General features: G+C 39.1%; 1 protein-coding gene across 3 annotated transcripts in view; it reads left to right on the top strand.

The window, feature by feature from the left end:
* NUDT4 (nudix hydrolase 4) overlaps nucleotides 1–14,488 on the top strand; it is a 55,112-nt gene extending 40,624 nt beyond the window's left edge. The window contains exons 3-5 of one of the 3 annotated variants that reach the window (XM_048835590.2): nucleotides 845–889; nucleotides 7,160–7,247; nucleotides 10,598–14,488. In XM_048835590.2, the coding sequence (XP_048691547.1) occupies nucleotides 845–889; nucleotides 7,160–7,247; nucleotides 10,598–10,800 (336 nt within the window). In that variant the 3' untranslated portion in view covers nucleotides 10,801–14,488. The remainder of the gene's footprint in view (nucleotides 1–844; nucleotides 890–7,159; nucleotides 7,248–10,597) is intronic. The other 2 variants (XM_048835593.2, XM_048835594.2) reach the window with 2 other exon arrangements.
* The last annotated feature ends 3,419 nt before the right edge of the window (nucleotides 14,489–17,907 follow it).

Below are 17,907 nucleotides of genomic sequence, written 5' to 3'. Positions count from 1 at the left end.
GTGGTAAATATTCTGAATCTCCGCTGTATTGTTCAGTGGTATACAAAGAATTATTTAGTAAGTATGCTCAACAGGTGGCTCGCTGCTGTTTTCGTTGAGGGTATGACTACACGACAAGCCGCTACAGCAGGACAGATGTGGTGCTGCAGCTGCGCTGCTGTAGCGTAGACACTCACTACAATGACAGGGTTTTTCTATCACTAGTAAATCCAACCCCTCACGAGGTGGTAGCTAGGTCAGTGTTCTCAGATATCACTGGCTGGACTTCTACTTATGGAATGACGAATGACCCGTTAAAGGGGTTTCTGTTAGTTCTTTAGTTTTAATTTATTACTCAACCTCAGTAAATTATGCCTCTAATACTTTCATTTATTTCATTCTACTCACCTTAGCTTGCTGTGTCCATTTGGTTTCTTATTAATGTGTAAGCTTACAAGGAACATGGCAAATAAAATAACATTTAGGTCCAGATGCATATGTGAGTTAAGCTATTCTTTGTTCTCTGCACTTTGGTGCTAATATACTCTTGCACACCACCGTACGTCAATAAAATCAGATCTGTACCTTCCTATTCCTATTAGGCCCACAAATTATTGAACACGCAAATTTGTTGCACCACAAGCATATTCAGATGCCAGAAAGTTTGGGGGTCATTTTGAAGTAATATAATGGTGTCTAGGTAAAATTTCTCTGTGAACTAATATTCTACAGTATCTTCTAATAAAACTCTGTAATCCACTTCTATATGGCTTGTAACAACTCCATTACAAAAGCACAAGTCAGACTTCAGCTTTGAACTAAAAAAATTGATATGGTAACAGTTTCTTTTTTTTTTTCTTCGTAGGCTGGAGTAAAGGGAAAACTAGGCAGACTGCTGGGGATATTTGAGGTGAGCTATTTAAAAACAAAACAAAAAACCCCCACATACCTAACTACAGATGTGTTGACTGTGCAAGTAGATAGGCTGGTGAAACTGACATCTATGCAGTAGTACCAGATTAGAAGTTCTCTAAGAAAAGTTACTTGTTTTAATCTTCCAAAGTAGATTTAAACATGGTTGGAAAAGGAGGAGGGGAAATGGGCTTGTGCTGTTTTGCTTCTCTAATGTGTAGGGCCTGGAAAGCAGAATTTCCAACATCTTGAAGACTTTCTAGTGTTCTTTTCCCTATTTTCTGGGAAGAAATGTATGGATATCTGAAGAACTAATAAGTTTGACACTTGGAAACCAAAAAAGTGAAACCAGACTGAGCGGGGAGAGGCTTTTTAATTCAGACTAAACATTTTGTTCAACACCCAACTTTCTAAAATAGCCAAAGATCTTAAGCCCAGAAAAGACCACCAGATTATCTGGTCTGACCACCAGTATATCACGGGTCACTGAACACTACCCAAGCACCTGCACACTAAAGCCCACTGGAATTAAACCAAAGTATTACTGCCGTTGTAAGACTTCTCTGTTGTATGCCACATAGAACAGGAGAGACTGAGGTGAACCAGTGCCTGAGGCCTCTGAAATCGGAGAATGAGACATCCAGGTGATTCTAGCAAGTGACTAGTCCCATGCTGCAGGGAAGGTGGTTGTGGGTTTGTTTGTTTGTTTGGGGGGGGGGGTAAACCAGAAAAATTAGTCACTGCTGGGTGGGGGGGCATTCCTTCCTGATACGAATATGGGCATCAGTTAGTTGTTGAGCAAGACCTGAGAGAATGGCTGATACCACCTTAGACCACTGGTCAGTACCATCCAGTGTCCCTTCTCCAGCTGTGGCCATCTCTGGTGCTTCATATGAAAGACCCAAAAAAAAAAAAGTGGGGAAAACTCAGATTCAATACCTAGGCCTTTTAAGGTCTCTGAGAGCTTTCAGTCCATTTCCTTGGTTTTACTTTTGGCTTCAGGCAAGATAAGATTAAACATACTTAGTATCTTCGAGATTTCATAAATCAATTCTAAAAATCAGGCAAAAAGAGAACAAATTCCTTTTCCCTTCAAGTGTGGGTGACAGAGACCCAATCTAGTCCGCTTGAGTTACTTTTTAGCTTCTGGTGGTACAACTGCATCTTCCAGTTTCTGTGGTTTGACAATCACTATATTTTTTTTTAAATGTTTCCCCTGATGCTTTGTGACAGACCCACACAAATGTGGGAACTGATACAAAGTAATGTCAAATGCTCACAAAGAATTGGGGAATAAAACCTCTAATTTTTTCTAGTGTTATTTTAAATGTTGATTGCAACAGTAGCAGGCCAGACATTATGTTCTTTATTCCTTGAAAAGATTACCACATCAATAGTTTCAGAGACAAGTGGAGTCTTCCCCTGCTCCACAATCAAAGCAAACCTTGAGGTAGATGTGTTAATTATATCTCCCATATAAAAGCCTTTCCAGGTACTGTAAATAAATAGCTTATATTAACAATGCCAAAATAACTAAAATAGTTTATATGGTCCAATTTAATACATAATACAATATGCACCTGAAGCACCACTTAAGTGTGTGGTGGGATCTATTAAATGATGCCAGGCTGTCCGGGAAAAGGAATGCTATACAAAATAAAGGTGTTTACTGAAAAAGGCATGTTGAACACATTGCATTGACTGGCCACTGTATGAAAACCGTTTTATTAGGAGAAGGTGTTACGTATAAGCTAACAGATCCTGTCTGGCACAGGAAATTAAGTTATAAGGAAAGGTAGAGGTGAGTTACGTCTACTACAAAAGGTTCTAAAGTGATAATTTTACCATTATTTCATGGCTGAAATCTAACACATACACTTGAACTCATTGCCAGTATGAAAAATAAGTGGTGTGATCTTAAACTAAATTGGAGTAAGTAAAAAGATAGTCTCAGTATAGCATTGCTGCTTTAAAGAAAATTAATGTTTAGGATTACAGATTGTTAAAGAATAGATTAAAAATTACAAATCTTATTTTACATAGACCCTGAAAATAGTTCTCAATTTCCACCTTATTTATCTCCCCAAACTATGTCTCTCAGGGTCTGATTCTCAGATAGTAGCTTAGCTGATGACATAACACACCAGGAAGTGCAGTGAATGTAGCTCTATTTTAGATGGTTATGTCAACTGTTGCACAAGTGTCTGAACTGGAGTCCTAACAAGTGTTTAGAAACCTGTAGCTGCCTCAGAGGCAGACAAAGATAATATACCTGCATACTTCGATATGCTATACCATGCAGAGCAGAAATTCCTTGAGAGAGCTGATAGTAAGCTTGGATGTATAGTACTGATGTTCAGAGTAACTCTTAGCCCAGTTAAACTACAAGTGCTTTTATTTTAATCCGGCTCTTGTCTGTTTTCCATACTGTGCAGCAGTCAGTCCCATAGGCTGATGATACCCTGTTTCAAAATTTCCAGTCATGTGACTGTCAGACTTTATGTTGAACTGTTATGAATCATCAACAGATTAAAAACTAGAAATAAAATTAAAACAAATTCACTTGATTGTCAGATATTTAGTTTTAAGACATGAGTTAAAAGATACGGCTTCATATACCATCTGAGATAAAATATGGCTTCCGTGGCTAAATGATGTCTGAGTACTCGCATTCCTAATTTTTTCTTTCCACTTTGAAAACCCAGATGGCTTGAAATTTTCTTCCTCCTTTGGATCGTAAATGGCAGTCCTAGTAGAGACATACTATTTTTTTATTTGGTGGTATGAAATACATCAAGGAGAGACACTCAGATTACAAAAGTTCTGAATCAAATATTAGGTGGAGTTTATCTACAGCAGCAATCTGCCAGTGAACAGACTTAAAAAAAAAAAAGGCATTTTATCCTACTCACAGGCTGAACAACAAACTTTGAATCAGCTAAAACATAAATGGCCCAGGGATACACCTCCATCTTTAGAAATAGCAAAAATCTGTCTCCCATATTTAAAATACCTCTTCCACATTCCATGTCAAATGACACCAACAGAAGTTGGTCCAGTAAAAACTATTACCTCACCCACCTTGTTTCTCGAACATCTTTAACAGTATAATACTCTTACCCCTTGAGGAGGATACTGTGGAACTGATGGATTGATGCCCAAGTCACGTAGAGTGAGGCAGTGAGATTACTGCATCTGCCATATCTACTTTAGCTGTAGGTTTCCAGAAACCAATAATGTTGGAGATCAGCCTCATTGGTGAATATTTTCTCCAAGTTCAGCCACTGTTCATGCGAGTGTCACCATAGTATCCAAATATTTCAGAGGTAAACTAGATATGCATGAGATCCCTAATAGGTAGACTTTTTGAAAGCTTCTGTGCAGTTTTCTTCCTAAACTTGTATAGGTTATATACACAAACTATCATTTCGGTACAAAATCTTACTCTGATAGGATTTGTGGCATGCCCTAAAGGTGGTCAGATTTGGATTAGCCTAATTGCAGGCAGCCTATTCCTGTGGATCCCCCCTCAATGGAGAACACCCAAGATTTTTTTTTTTTTGGTACCTCTATTCTTTGGTTGCTTCCACTTTATTGCTCAGATTGTTTCATAGTGTAGCCCTTGCATTTCTTTTAGGCTGCATCTAACACTATAGGACTCCTAGGCCTGGCTCCACTGCCGCTTAAGTTGATGTAAGTTATGTCGCTCAGGGATATGAAAAAATCACCCCCCAAGCAATGTAGCTTACATCGACCTAGTGCGGTGTCTGCACTGCGCTATGTCGGCAGGAGATGCTCAAGGAGGTGGAGCACTTAAGTCAACAGGAGAGCACTCTGCCATGAACTTATCACATCTTCACGAAACCTGCTAAATCAGTGCTTCTGCATCGATCGCAGCGGTACCAGTTTAGCATGCAGATCTAGGTAACACAGCTGTACCATGTCTGTCTAGTTACTCATCCCTTATTTGGCTCTTCAGCTGGAGGCCTGGCCACACCTTAAACAGCTTCACTCCCCCTAGGTAACTGACTTCAGTTTTAGGGCACATTGGATGGAGCTCCTTACCAGCTAATATAGTTAACTTTTTAAATCAAAGGCAGTTTGTGATGCCTCATCTCTAAAGCAAAGCTAGAAGGTAAGGAACTAGCCACTAAGTACAACCTCTTTTAGGAGAAGGTTTAAAGCTAGGAGTTAAGCTACATATTTGAATGGTTTGTTAGGTTGTTTTTGGGCAGGCATGCTGGACTCCAGTGGTAAAGCAATAAAGATGCCTACACTGTGAGGACTAAGTTGACTGAATTGCAGAAGTTCCCTCTACCACTGTTGCGGTTACATGGCTAACTACACCTTTTTTCCCCCTTTTTAGTCTGAGTTTACCCACTTTAGGTGTTTGGTCTCTTGTCCTTATCTGCCCCTGTGTGGAATTTCTCAATTCTTATACCCTTAGACTGGGATCTGGGTACACTACTTGCTTATTAGCCTGCAGCTCTAACAGGGTTTTAGGAATTTGACTGTGATGTTGACCAACAACCTTCTTAGAATAATGTTTTGTTCTAATTACTAAATAACAAACTATTTAAAACAGCCTACATGTGCACAGTTAGGGCATGTCTACACGAGACAGTACTGCATGGCAATCTAATACACTGTAGATGCACACCTCTGCTTGCCACACAGTAACATCCAGTGTAGATAAGTTAGAAGTCTCATATGTCACTACATACCAAGTTAGATGGTTCAGTTTTGTTCCAGTCGCCAACTTAAAAATTCCCCGACAAACCCTCCTGTCTCTGATGCTCAATCTGTTTCTCTGTTCTCCCTTGTCAAAACTGGCTTTGGAGCTCCCCAAAGAGCAGCCGTTAACAGTACTTACTTTGATATCGTCCATGAGTTACCCATAATTGTAAGGTGTTAGAGCCTCTTTCCTTCTTCCCTAGTCACCCTTCTAATAGGTTAGTGGGGGGTCTGCTAACCAGTCAGACCTCCAGGGTGAACGCAGCATTCTGTTATATAGTAAGTCACCTGTGTTCCCTCTAAGCTGTGCAGTTGGGCGGCCGCCCAGGAGTGATTCAAGTGCTGCGCACTTGATTAGCAGAGCTGTGCACATCCGGTAGCTGTGTGTTCAGGTGCTCCTCCCCCCAGCTGCTTTGCAGACACATTGCTCTTGCAGCTGCTCCTGGGACCCTCCTGCTGGCTGTGCAGGGAGGGGTGGAGTGGGGAAAGGGGGTGCTGATGGCAGGGTATTCCCCCTGTCCCCACCCCATACCCCATCTCTGCAGAGCAGGGGAGGGGGGACATGGCTCAGGATAGGAGCAGGAGAGCCTCCAGTGAGTGCCTTAAGGAGACAGCACACAGTGTCTCAAACTTCCCCAGCAGCCAGCACACCCAGTCTGTGTCACATTCACCTCCCAGTACATACTTGTGGTATTGTTGTTGTTACTACTTGGTACTTCCTGCAATGCACATATATTCTCTGTAATTTTATTCTTTCAAAGTGTGTTATTTTAGTGTTTTGACTGGTCTATGCATTTTCATAGCTTTTATTTCTTACACTTAAATTTAATTTTTAGTGAGTTCTAAAATGCTTAACCTGTGCTGGCTGGAGTAATTATCCCTATGATAACTTAAAAAAAAATTAATCTAGGTTTTTTGTTTCTACTGGTAGCACACATCTGCACATTATCTTGGTGTACATAAAAATTATTCCACACGGGTGGAAAAAATTAGAGGGAGCATTAAGTCATACCCTGCTATTGGCAGATCTAGATACAGTATTAATTATTAGAGTACCCAGTCTTGCTCATGAATCTAGGATACTTACCCTTGTCAATTTCACCTATGCTGAGTGAAATTCTATAGTCTCCATTATGCGTGTGGTCAGACTAGATGATCATGATGGTCCTTCGTGGACTCTCTCCTAGGTGTAGATGTTTGAGAGTTAACTAAATGAATATCATCCAGTTTTCACACCATAGCATCCACTATGCTTTCAATTTTGATTCTATTCAATACTAGGGGTGGCTTTCCTGTTTGATGGGAAAATAGAAGTTTAAATACTCTTGTGTTTCTTACTGCAATAGTAAGACTTATGAAGGATTTTATAACCATATCAAATATAGTAAATAAGAGTTGGTTTTGTTGTCTAGCAGATACATTGCACACTTTAATCTAAGGTAAATTTAAGAACATGAATTTTAAAAAGTGTATGTCTTTTTAAAAATAACTTCTAAATTACTGTGAATTGAAATGTGTATTTCTAACATTCAAGCAGAACCAAGACCGGAAGCATAGAACTTACGTTTATGTTCTTACGGTGACTGAAATATTGGAAGACTGGGAGGATTCAGTTAATATAGGCAAGTTTTGTTTTTATCCTTGCTATGTGCTAACTTTAAATGTATTTTATTTTCTAGAACCTACAACAATGGATTCTTTTCTAAATCTGGAGAGAACCCTAATCTGTGGCAAAACTGAAATGATTGTAAATGGTTTTTCCTCAGCTGTACAAAACTTAACCTTCAAATATAATGTAGAAGTAACACAATCTAGGAAGTAGGCCTTGTAAAGCAATAAGATGGGGAAAACAGCAACTTTTTTAGACCTAATTGGAACTCCTAGTTGTCTAGTCATAATTAGTCTAGTCTTAATTGCAAGTGTTCAGAAAATGGGTGTGTTTTATGGAAAACTATTTGTAGCAGATTTTTGCTTTTTGTTGAAAAATTTTCAATTTCTTTCCAGAGAACAGAAAGAAAGATGTATTGATTTCCATAAGAAAACAATGAAAAGGCCATTATCAAACTTTAATGAAAAACTTTGACTAGCTTTTAGTCAAACTTATACTTCATCACTTCCCTAGCTCTTGAGCAATGCCAGTATTAGTCATAGGTAAGGATAAGATTAGATCATGGAAGTCACAGGTTCCGTAACTTTGAGACCTCTGACATTTTCCACTTCAGGCTCAGGGCGGCAGGGCCAGAGCTCTCAGCCAGCAGTGGGGTACTTGGAGCCACTGGCTCCCCCTCCCACAGTGGGGCCTGGGCTCTCTTCCCCCTGCTTGGGCTCTGGTCTCACACACCTCTCCCCCCAATTATTTTTAGTAAAAGTCACGGACAGGTCGCAGGCTTCTGTGAATTTTTGTTTGCCTACAACCTGTCTGTGACTTTTACTAAAAAAACCGTGAGAAAATTTTAACCTTAGACACAAGTTATGTTTACTGGCTAAAGCCTGTTAAGTTTAGAGGCATAGAGTATCTAGTCCAGTGGTTCTCAACCCATTTACCATTGTGGGCTGCATATGCAGTTCCCTGTATTATGTGGGCTGAATTCACACAATGTATACTACCTGTATGGCCCTGAGGCCATCATATGGGCTGCAGCTCTGTGCTGATTGGACAGTAGGCGGCCCGTGGGCCGCAGATTGAGAACCACTGATGTAGTCAGTCTAGTTAAACAGCATTTTTTTGGAATGTATCACATGACTCTACCCTTTTGCTAAAGTTAATCAGTTACGGAGATCCCTAACTATTTAGTCTGCCTTCCATATGGCTTTACCTAAATATTAACATGTTGCACTCATTGAGCAGTATGTTGGTCAGTTATCTGATGGATCACAAAGGAATCTGCACCAAAACAGTATCCTTGGTTGGTTGATGGCTTTCCCATTTCAGGAACTGGAATTTTAATACTTTAACAGAATACTATAAATTATAGTTTGTGTTTTTGTTTTTTTCCCCCATCAAGTGGTATGTCAGTCATGACTGTGTCCGTTTAAAAGAATGTTTTAAAAATTACAATAGCAGCGCAATATATGTAATGCAAGTTGTACAGAAAATGAAAATGGAATTAACAGATTTTTCATGTTTTCAGTGCAGAAATAACTCCTTTAAAAAAAAAACACCTTAGTGCAAGGGTCCCCAAACTGTGATAACTGTACCCCCAGGGATATGGAAGTCATCTCTGGGGGGTATGTGGGAGAAATTGTGCAATGGTGGATTTTATTTATTGCATTTTCATAGTAGGCTACTCAAATGAAGCTTTAAAACGCTGAACATTTGTTATATAAAATATGGTAGTTTAATTTACTTCAAGATATACCAATGATACACAGATGCTGACGTACAGAGACCTCACCTCCAATCACTATACAGTGCGGGTTCAGTTGCCCAACAACTGTCCAGTGTACTGAGCTCAGAATTTAAAGGGTTTTTTCAGTACTGTACATCACACTATAACTATATCTGTACGTAACAGTGAAATATGGACAGATGGCTTAAGACAGTGGGATAGGGGTATGCAGGCAGCTAGTAGATCTGGAATAGGGTACACAAAAGTTTGGGAACCTCCGCTTTAGTGCGTTATGGTACTTTCTGGATCATTAAAGGTGTCAAAATCATGTGTTTTGTGGTATCAAATAAGATTGTATAGGTTAAAATGAATACTAGAGTTTTTCATTTTGGGATACCCTTCATGAACCAGGAAGGAACACATTGATTTCAGGATACAGTAGCAACATTTTTGCAGTTTTAGTGGAAGAGGATTGGGCTTGTGGTTCGAGTCTGGTATACAAACATATCTTCAAATACGAATGGTAAAGAAATACTGACAATTTTTGTCAATATATTTGAAAAACAAAATGGAATAACTTATACTTAACTAATTCACATATTTTTAAAATATTCGTTAAAGGACACACTTCTTAACAGCTGTGCTTTAGATGGCTTCAATTAGTCTGATCAGCTGAGACATGAGGTTTAAGAGCATTTTAGCAACTTAAAGGGGTTGCTTTGGGAAACTTCCAGGTTGCTCTGTTCTCATTGGCTGGAGGTATTCCTCAGGAGTTGCCTGTTTTTCCTTATCAATTACCAATGCCTGGAGTTCTGCTACTAATCGATCGTCTGACAAATGTCCGATGTTAAACTTACTACCCCTCTATCATCTTGAAGAAGGCAGATTAATAATGCATAATAATAATAATAATAATAATAATGAATAATGTTCCCTCTGGTATGTTTAAAGTGAAATAGCTATTCCAGAATAACTTCAGGCATGAACACTTAAAGTGGATTATGCTACTTTGGAAAAAGGCACTGCTTTCATAAGTGTTCACACACAGTTATTCAGGAGGAGTTTGTGTATACATGCCCTATGCCATAAAGAAGCCAACCATGAATCTGTTCCTGTTCCCAGCCATTAGGACTAGATGTCTTTGTTTTAAAGAGCATGGATTCTGCATAAACTGATCTACTGGATAGAGTAGGTATAGGTCCTCTACAAAAGAGACCCTGTGTCTAAAACGTTTTGTTAGCATCTGTTTAGTTTCAATGAACAAGATAAATTTGACTAAATCTTTGTTGTCCAACTTTCTCTTGATGTCACTTTCCCATTCTCCAGTTGTCAGTCTAGCAGAGCACAGACACCCTGGATTTCCAATGTAAAGAAACAAGGGAAAACAAACCTTTTAGAACTCTATACCCTAAAGAGGGGGAGGCACAAAGACCACCTTTCCTCTGCTCAGCTGTTACTCCTGTGTTACATGCTACCCCCACTTACACTTGTGGGGAGGATGCATGATCTTAATTCAGTTCGTATTTTTGCTTTGCACTTTTAAGTTTTTGGACCTGGAGTTTTTGGAACTGGCTGTTGTAGCTGAACTGCTATTGAAACTTGTTTGTAACATATTTTTCTTTGATTGTAAATTACTCCTTCAGGAAGGAAAAGAGAATGGTTTAAAGTAGAAGATGCTATCAAGGTTCTCCAGTGTCATAAGCCTGTTCATGCGGAATACCTGGAAAAACTGAAACTGGGCTGCTCCCCAACCAATGGGAATTCTGTGGTCCCCAGTCTTCCTGATAACAACTCCTTATATGTCACTTCTGCACAGACTTCTGGGTTGCCCTCTACTGTGAGATAAAAATTTGGATTACCTTTTTACTCATGCGCCATCACAAGGTGGGAGGTGGGGGAATGTCTGTGTTCACATGCAGACACCTTTGACTGTCAGTCCTCAGCAAAATGTGTGAATACATCATAACATTGACACCGACTTTTTCCCTTTTAGCAATGTAAAATAGTATTTCAGCAAACTAAAGCCATATATGGATCTTTTTAAGATGCCTTAACTGGCCATTTTTTAAAAACTATCAATATATAAATTTACACATCTGCTAAAATAGTGAACATCTGGGTTAAGTGGAACTTATTCCAGATTTTGGTTTAAATGTTTTTAGTCAGGTAGTCTTAAAAAAAAAAAAAATTAAAAAAAAAGTTTAGTAGGAAAATTCTTGAACAAATGGCAGTGACATTTCTCTTAAACTTCCACTCAAAGTGTACAATTAAAGTGCTAGATGACCTCTAAAATACTACCACTATCTGGGAAACTGAGCATGCTATTCAGCTTAGATTACATAAGCATGACTACAATAAAGCACTAAATACATCCAGCCAATCACAGAAAAGGATTCAGTCATCAAGCAATGTTTTCCCCCGTTACCTGGACCTATGGAAACTTAACATACAAAATGTAGTCAGTTTGAGCAAAGATTCGGAAAAGAGGCTCAACCGTTGATGCTCTGTTGCTACAATTCCGAAAGCTGTTCTAAGACTTTTTTTGTAGTACTTGGCCAAATACGCAAGAAATTCATAATTGTAGAAAGAGGTACATGAAAACTGAAAACATGCTGCTGATCTCCCTTCCCCTCCTCCAATGATTAAGTGTTGCCTTCCTCTGATATCCTAGCATTCATTTTGCTGCTGATGCGATCCCATAGTTTTCTAGGATTGTTCAATTAGTAAAGAAATAGCATCAGTTTCTTCCAGTTTTGTGTCTCTTGTAGCTTCTGTGGCATATAAGACTAAAGTACAGGGTTTGGAAGAAAATTATACCTATAAGGGAACAACATGGCTAGGTCTAAGTCTGTTAGCAAACTAGTGATCAAGAGGAAATGGCACTTTGGACTAGGAGCAGAAAGGGCTGGTGTTAACGTTTCAGATGTACCAAAATTTTTGTTACCTTATTAATGACTGTGCTGGATATCCCAATTAAAGTTGTAATATTCAGAAATATTTTTGATCATTCAAAATAACTGTTTTTGCTCTCTGAAGTGAAAGTAGAGCAAATGCTACAACTTAGCTGGAATAAACTTGGGACAGCATCCTGTCATAATTACCATTTTCCCCCCTGTACCTGTCAACCAAAAAAGGATGGAAACTGAACATGGGTCCCAAACATGTTCTTGCCACTGTGCCATTATGACAGTTTTCTGCAAAGAATGCCATCTAGCTCATGCAGATACTTAACTTTTGGAATTTGTAGGATCTAAATATTAATTCCATCACCACCTCTTTCTGGGCAGCAAGCCAAAACTGAGGTTGTGGTAAACGTGTCTTGTGAAGGCTGTTTTGGGTAAACTCGTTCTTTTACATAGCATTTGAACCCTTTGTAAATAGTCCAACTGGTAAATAGTGAGTGTAAAATGAAAAGTAAATGTAATTTAAACATTTTGTTACTCAATACACAACTTCTACTTTTTTAGCACAAATTGTGTACAATGCTGCTATAAATTAAACTTTTGCGTGCTGTTACACTTTTTTAGGAAAATATTGGTGCCACAAGTGATCCTTTTTGAAAAATGAGATCTTTGTGCCATATATAAATGCATTTAAACCATGGATAGTAATGTTTTAGAGGTTTCACCTCATGTAAACTGCTCTTTGAAGAGGCCATAAGTACTACTGATTAGAGATGGCCCTGAACATGAGCCACAAAACAGAAGCCGCCTGAACTTTGAGGTGGGGTGTTTTTTAAATCGCTAGATTAGCACTAGCCCTATGGTTCTAGTTCCAGGTCACTTCTAAAACGGGAAGAGCAGGCAGGTCTTTTATTTATAGTTCAGATGCACCACAAAATGGTGGAATCATCATGAACAGTTGATCTCATGAGACTTCAGGTATTTGAGGGCCAAAATCTCAACAATTCATGAGATTTTAAACCCATTTTAATTCTTCTGATCTAAATACCACCAACATTGCCTAGCTTTTGTCCTGACTGAAGGGCTTACAAAATTGGAGAGACTTACTAACTAAAACATCTAGAGAGCTGAAGTCAGGTGCTTTGAAAAGAAGGTCTAATGTACTATGACAGAGAATGGTTTAATGGTAATAGAAATGTCATTAAGTTGATCTAGTCTGCCTATTTGAAACAGTGAACCATTTAATGTTTCAGTCATGTACATTGACACTCATTTTTGTGCAGTAGTCATTTAACACATTAAACTGAGCTCATAACTATTAGCCTTTTGAGAAGTTGCTTTTGATTGTACAAAATCCATGAAACTACATACAAAAGTCCAAAGTAGTTACTTGGCTTCTAGTTCATAACTGCTTCTATCTCAAAACCATTTCAGACTTCTGGAATTAAAAGAAAATCCATACTTGTATAAGATATTAGTGGTAATGCATGATCTTTCTTTGTAGCTCTCTGTATTTGATAATGGTGTAAAAATGTACAGAATTGCTGTTGCTAACAAACTGTTGATTGCCTATAAATATTTTAATATTTTGGTTGCACACATTTGGACTGTTAATAGTGCCACTTGAATTCTTAAATGCCATTCATTGTACAGATCTCTTCAGTCTCTATGCAGCTTTCAAAATGAAGTCCCATATTGTTCAATTTGATTTCCTATGCTTTTCTATTCACAGAATTTTGCAGTATGTGACCGTAAAGGTAAACGGACAATACTGTGCAGGCTGTTTTAAGTATGCTACAGGAAACTATTCTAGCAAATTCCTTTTGTATGTTTGAGTCTTTTAAGAGTCAGTGAACACTAAAGTTAAATTCTACAGAAATGGATGGTGTAAAACTTGGGATAAGACAGATAAAATTTTGCATCAGTTCCTGCTGTCAAGATTAAATATAGAAGCATGTTGCTGCTAGCAGTTTCCTCACATTCTTACAAAGGCTTCCAGTTTGGTTTATGAAGTAAACTAGTGGTGGTTTTATGGCTTACTGTGGTGCATTATTTGTGCAAATAGGACTGAATTTACATTTTTAATCCCCCCTCCAAAAAAAAAAAGTGAGCTGCTGGCAGCTCTGAGGCTTGCCTGGCTATGTGAACAGAAAAAGGAATCTGATTTGCACCAATGGTTTTCCTGTAGCAGCCATGGTTTGGGATAATCATGACCTAAGATAAAATAGATGTGATAGGTATTGCCAATGGAAATAGCTTTAGCTTCAGCTCCACCTGAAGTGGAAGTTTTGTTACAATAAATACCTACTTGAAAATGGATGTTTTAACACTGCAAAAGTATCAAGTGTATTGCACAGAGGCTGTTAAAATGAAAAGCATAGTTTGGTGATTTATTGCACACTAACTTTGCCCAAAGTTGGCCTATTGACAAGTCACTGTGGAGAAAATCAAAAGGAAAAATCTAGTTGGTCTGTTTATCAACTTGGTTCTCAGAAGAGAAATTTGAAGAAAAACCCCCTAATTTAAGTTGTAAACATTTTGAACTGCTTGCATGGATTTTCTTTAAAGATTGATGTAAGAATTTTGACTTTTTATATTTGAGATAAATATCAAAATAAAACCTGAACTAGTGCTGTGGGTGTCATCTTTTGGTAGGCACTAGTTTTACCAGTGATGGAAAAGTGCTGATATATAATGCTTATGCCCACCTGAAAAGGGTTTAAGGCCTACTTAAATATAGCTCCATCAAGAATCTTTATAACCTTGGTTAGCCCTCTCCATGCTCCAGTTCAGACATGGTAAATGTGGCCTAAAACTGACAGTCATGCACATGTGTTCTTGTTGTGTTCTGAATAGTCCAGGAAATAGTGTGGGTGTGCAAATGTAATTGAGAAATAAAACTCTGCTTCTACAGATCTGTGCTGTAGGAGTTGTCTAGCCACAAAGCTTTTTAAACAGAACTTGGCTGAGTTAAGCTGTTTTAATTTTTCAGGTCACCTATTTAATTGCTAGGGTGTGTAAATGTTCAAGACCTCTGCTCCAGCCAGATCAGTCATATTCCTTACTCCTGTCTACTATGTAGACATTTGTTGACAAGCCAAACCAGTGCTACTGTTTAGGACTTTTGTAGGAAAAGCAGTTTTGAAGTTTCCTTTTTGTCTTTTAGTGCCAGCTTTGGAGGGCAGGTTCTCTTCCCCCATCATGGCATGTGTTCCCACTTTGAGAGAGGGAATCTTAACTAAGCTTCATACTCATTCATTCTCCCACATCCTCCCATATGATAAATGTCTCATGTAGGACACCCAGCAAACAGTGATGCTACTTTCTGAGAGAGCCATGGAGGCTAGCACCAAAACATTTCACTCTTTTCCTGCAGGAAGGCTCTAGGCTAAAAGGAATAGTGTTGGAGAACATCTAGAAAGGTCACAGCCATTTGCAGAGGCTGAGGTTCAAGCACCATGTTTGTGTACCATTCTGAAAGATGGGATCAAGGGCAGTCTGTATTTACTGTCAAAGTGCTGCTCCCAAAAAAACCCCATCCTGACAAGTGCCTTTTCCTCTTGTCTCATCTCTTCTCCCCCCATGTATGCCCTCCCATATCTCCTATAGACAGGGCTGGGAGTATGAAAGAGGGCAAGGATTGGCTGTGTATCATGCAATATTCACCTCCCTACTGCTCTCACTGTGACAAACCACTACCAGTTAATCCTGTTGCACTCAAGACTGAAGCTGGAGAACTTTTTGACATAAGTGGGTGCATATGGTGTGTGTTGGGGAAGTGTTATAGAAGAGTATATTTTAACATCTCTATCTGCTGTGTAGGTTTGAAGCTCTGACACAGGGCCTTGATTCTGGTTGACTTGTAATAAGAGCTAGTCAGAGTGGTCTTAAGCAGCTGTTGTGCCCCTTTGGTCTGCTTGGTTACATGTAACCTAAGCAAATTGGAACCCTGAGAGCATTCTAGTCTACCCTGTTTCAGTTGCTGCTGATTAAGCACAACCCCTACATACATGTGATATTTATAGCTAGGTATCTCTTAAGACATGAAGGTATATTATCTCAGTTTGGGCAGCTGGTCCTCTGCTGTAGCATTTTTTTAATTGGTATGTACTAGTGATGAGGCCTACATTTGTATTTGATTGTCTGCCTCCTAATGTAGAAAAAACAAATGGGTATCTCAACATTCCTGCTTGCCTCTGTGGTATTGCCAGAGGTGGCTTTGCTCAGCAACCCTGCAGGCACAAATTGGTCTGATGTATCTAACCTCAGCACCTAATAAAGCAGCATATAAACTAGAGGAGTAGGCCAGCAGTAGTTTTCATCTCATCCCTGACCCTAAACTACATCCTTACTTTTTTGAAGGCTGCTTCAGCAACACAATTGAAATTAGGTATACCTTAGAGGTGAGAGGCACCAATAGGTCTTAAGTGCTATCCCTGTGTAAGGATGTTATCTACCTCACAGGCATAAAGCCAGATTTCTACTATGTAGTCCCCTACTGAGTGCAGTGGAAGTGTAGAGTAGTTACTGGAGGCAGGAGAACAGCTATCATCTTCTCTAAAACTGTCAGCTGGGGCTTCTGCATTTTTTGTAGGTAAGAGGTACCATTCTGCCACATTTGTTCAAGGACATAGCTGTGTTCAGTACCTCTCACCAATGGAAGAGACAGGTACAGTCTGTCTAACCCTTGGAAAGCAGCAGGTAAGATATTAACCTGGTTACTGCAATCTCAACTACTTTTGCTATGTAGCCAAGTTGTCATTTAGGACAATTTTGCCACCTGTTCCCTGGCCTTTACATAAGGGGAAATGTTTGTCAAAAGAAATGGAATCCAAGAACTGCACTACCAGTGGCTGAGGTAGTTGATTAAAAGCTATGAACACCTCAAGGGCAATGAACAAACCTGTTGTATAATCAGTTTCTACTTGTCTAAGGGGCTAGGTTCAACTCCTACATTGTCAGTTAATGTTCCCAACATTTTTCCTTACTTATACCACCTTTGTCACCTTCAGTTAGTCAAGTCTTGCCCCAGAGGTTAGCTGCACAGAACCCCCATCTTAAGTGACCAAGCCCTTGATCTAGGGCCTGCTCCCTTCCTCCTGGTTGGAGATGCAGCAGTTGAAACCCATCAAAGAGAAGCAGTTAGCTGGGTGTGCCTGCTACTACACTGCAACATCTAAACCGGTATCAATATGCTGCATATAGTTAAACCAGCCTGCTTGTTGCACTGGGTTGTATCTGTCAGCTTAACTGTTCTGGACTATCTGCAGCCTCAGGAAGGTATAATTTTTCCACAATCTTAGAGGCAAGAAACTTTGTGTAATGCTTTGCAGCACCTGCAGGAATGCTGCTGCAGGTGCTGCAAACCACAACTAAAGACCCATGTGACCAATCTTCCAGTGATGTCTTATCACACAACCAACCATGTTTTCATGTCATGTGTGAACCTCTTCTTTGGGCAAAGGGTGCTTTATAAATACAAATTTGCATAGATTAATCCCTCAACTTTCTCTAATGTGAACATGTCTCCTCTAGTATCTGATGTTCTGGGGCTAGTCAAATTGACAGCTTCTTGTCAACATGCATATCTAGGTATACCAGTTTAGTTAAATCAGGTATATTATTTTCCTTTTACTAGTGCATGATACCTGAGTAATGGTGTTTTGCTAAAATAGATGTTTAGTCCACCTCTTGCAGTCACCATATACTTTGTTTGGTCAGTGCTTAGAAAAAGTAAAGCAGCCCTCATTACTCATTCCACTCACATCCAGGCTGCTACTTACTATAGATGATGCAGCAAACAAGCAAACATCAGGAATAAAGCAATTTAGCTACTGTGTGCCACTCTTCACACAACTGCAATACTACAGAATTATTAAGTGGTCACTAGGAAAATCATGAACATTTTGATAGCATGAGTTGGATTTATGCCCTGAAGTCCATTACCTGTGGTGGACTTATGCAGTTGTATTAACACCTCAGTGTTTTACAGGTGGAAGTATATATTTTTACATTAAGCAATTAAGAATGTTGGCTGGATAGTTTAATTA

The sequence above is a fragment of the Caretta caretta genome, chromosome 1, assembly GCF_965140235.1.
Source record: "Caretta caretta isolate rCarCar2 chromosome 1, rCarCar1.hap1, whole genome shotgun sequence".
In the NCBI taxonomy this organism is placed as follows: Eukaryota; Metazoa; Chordata; order Testudines; family Cheloniidae; genus Caretta; species Caretta caretta.
The sequence above is the reverse complement of the archived record's forward strand: the minus strand, read 5'-3'. Positions and strand labels throughout refer to the sequence as shown.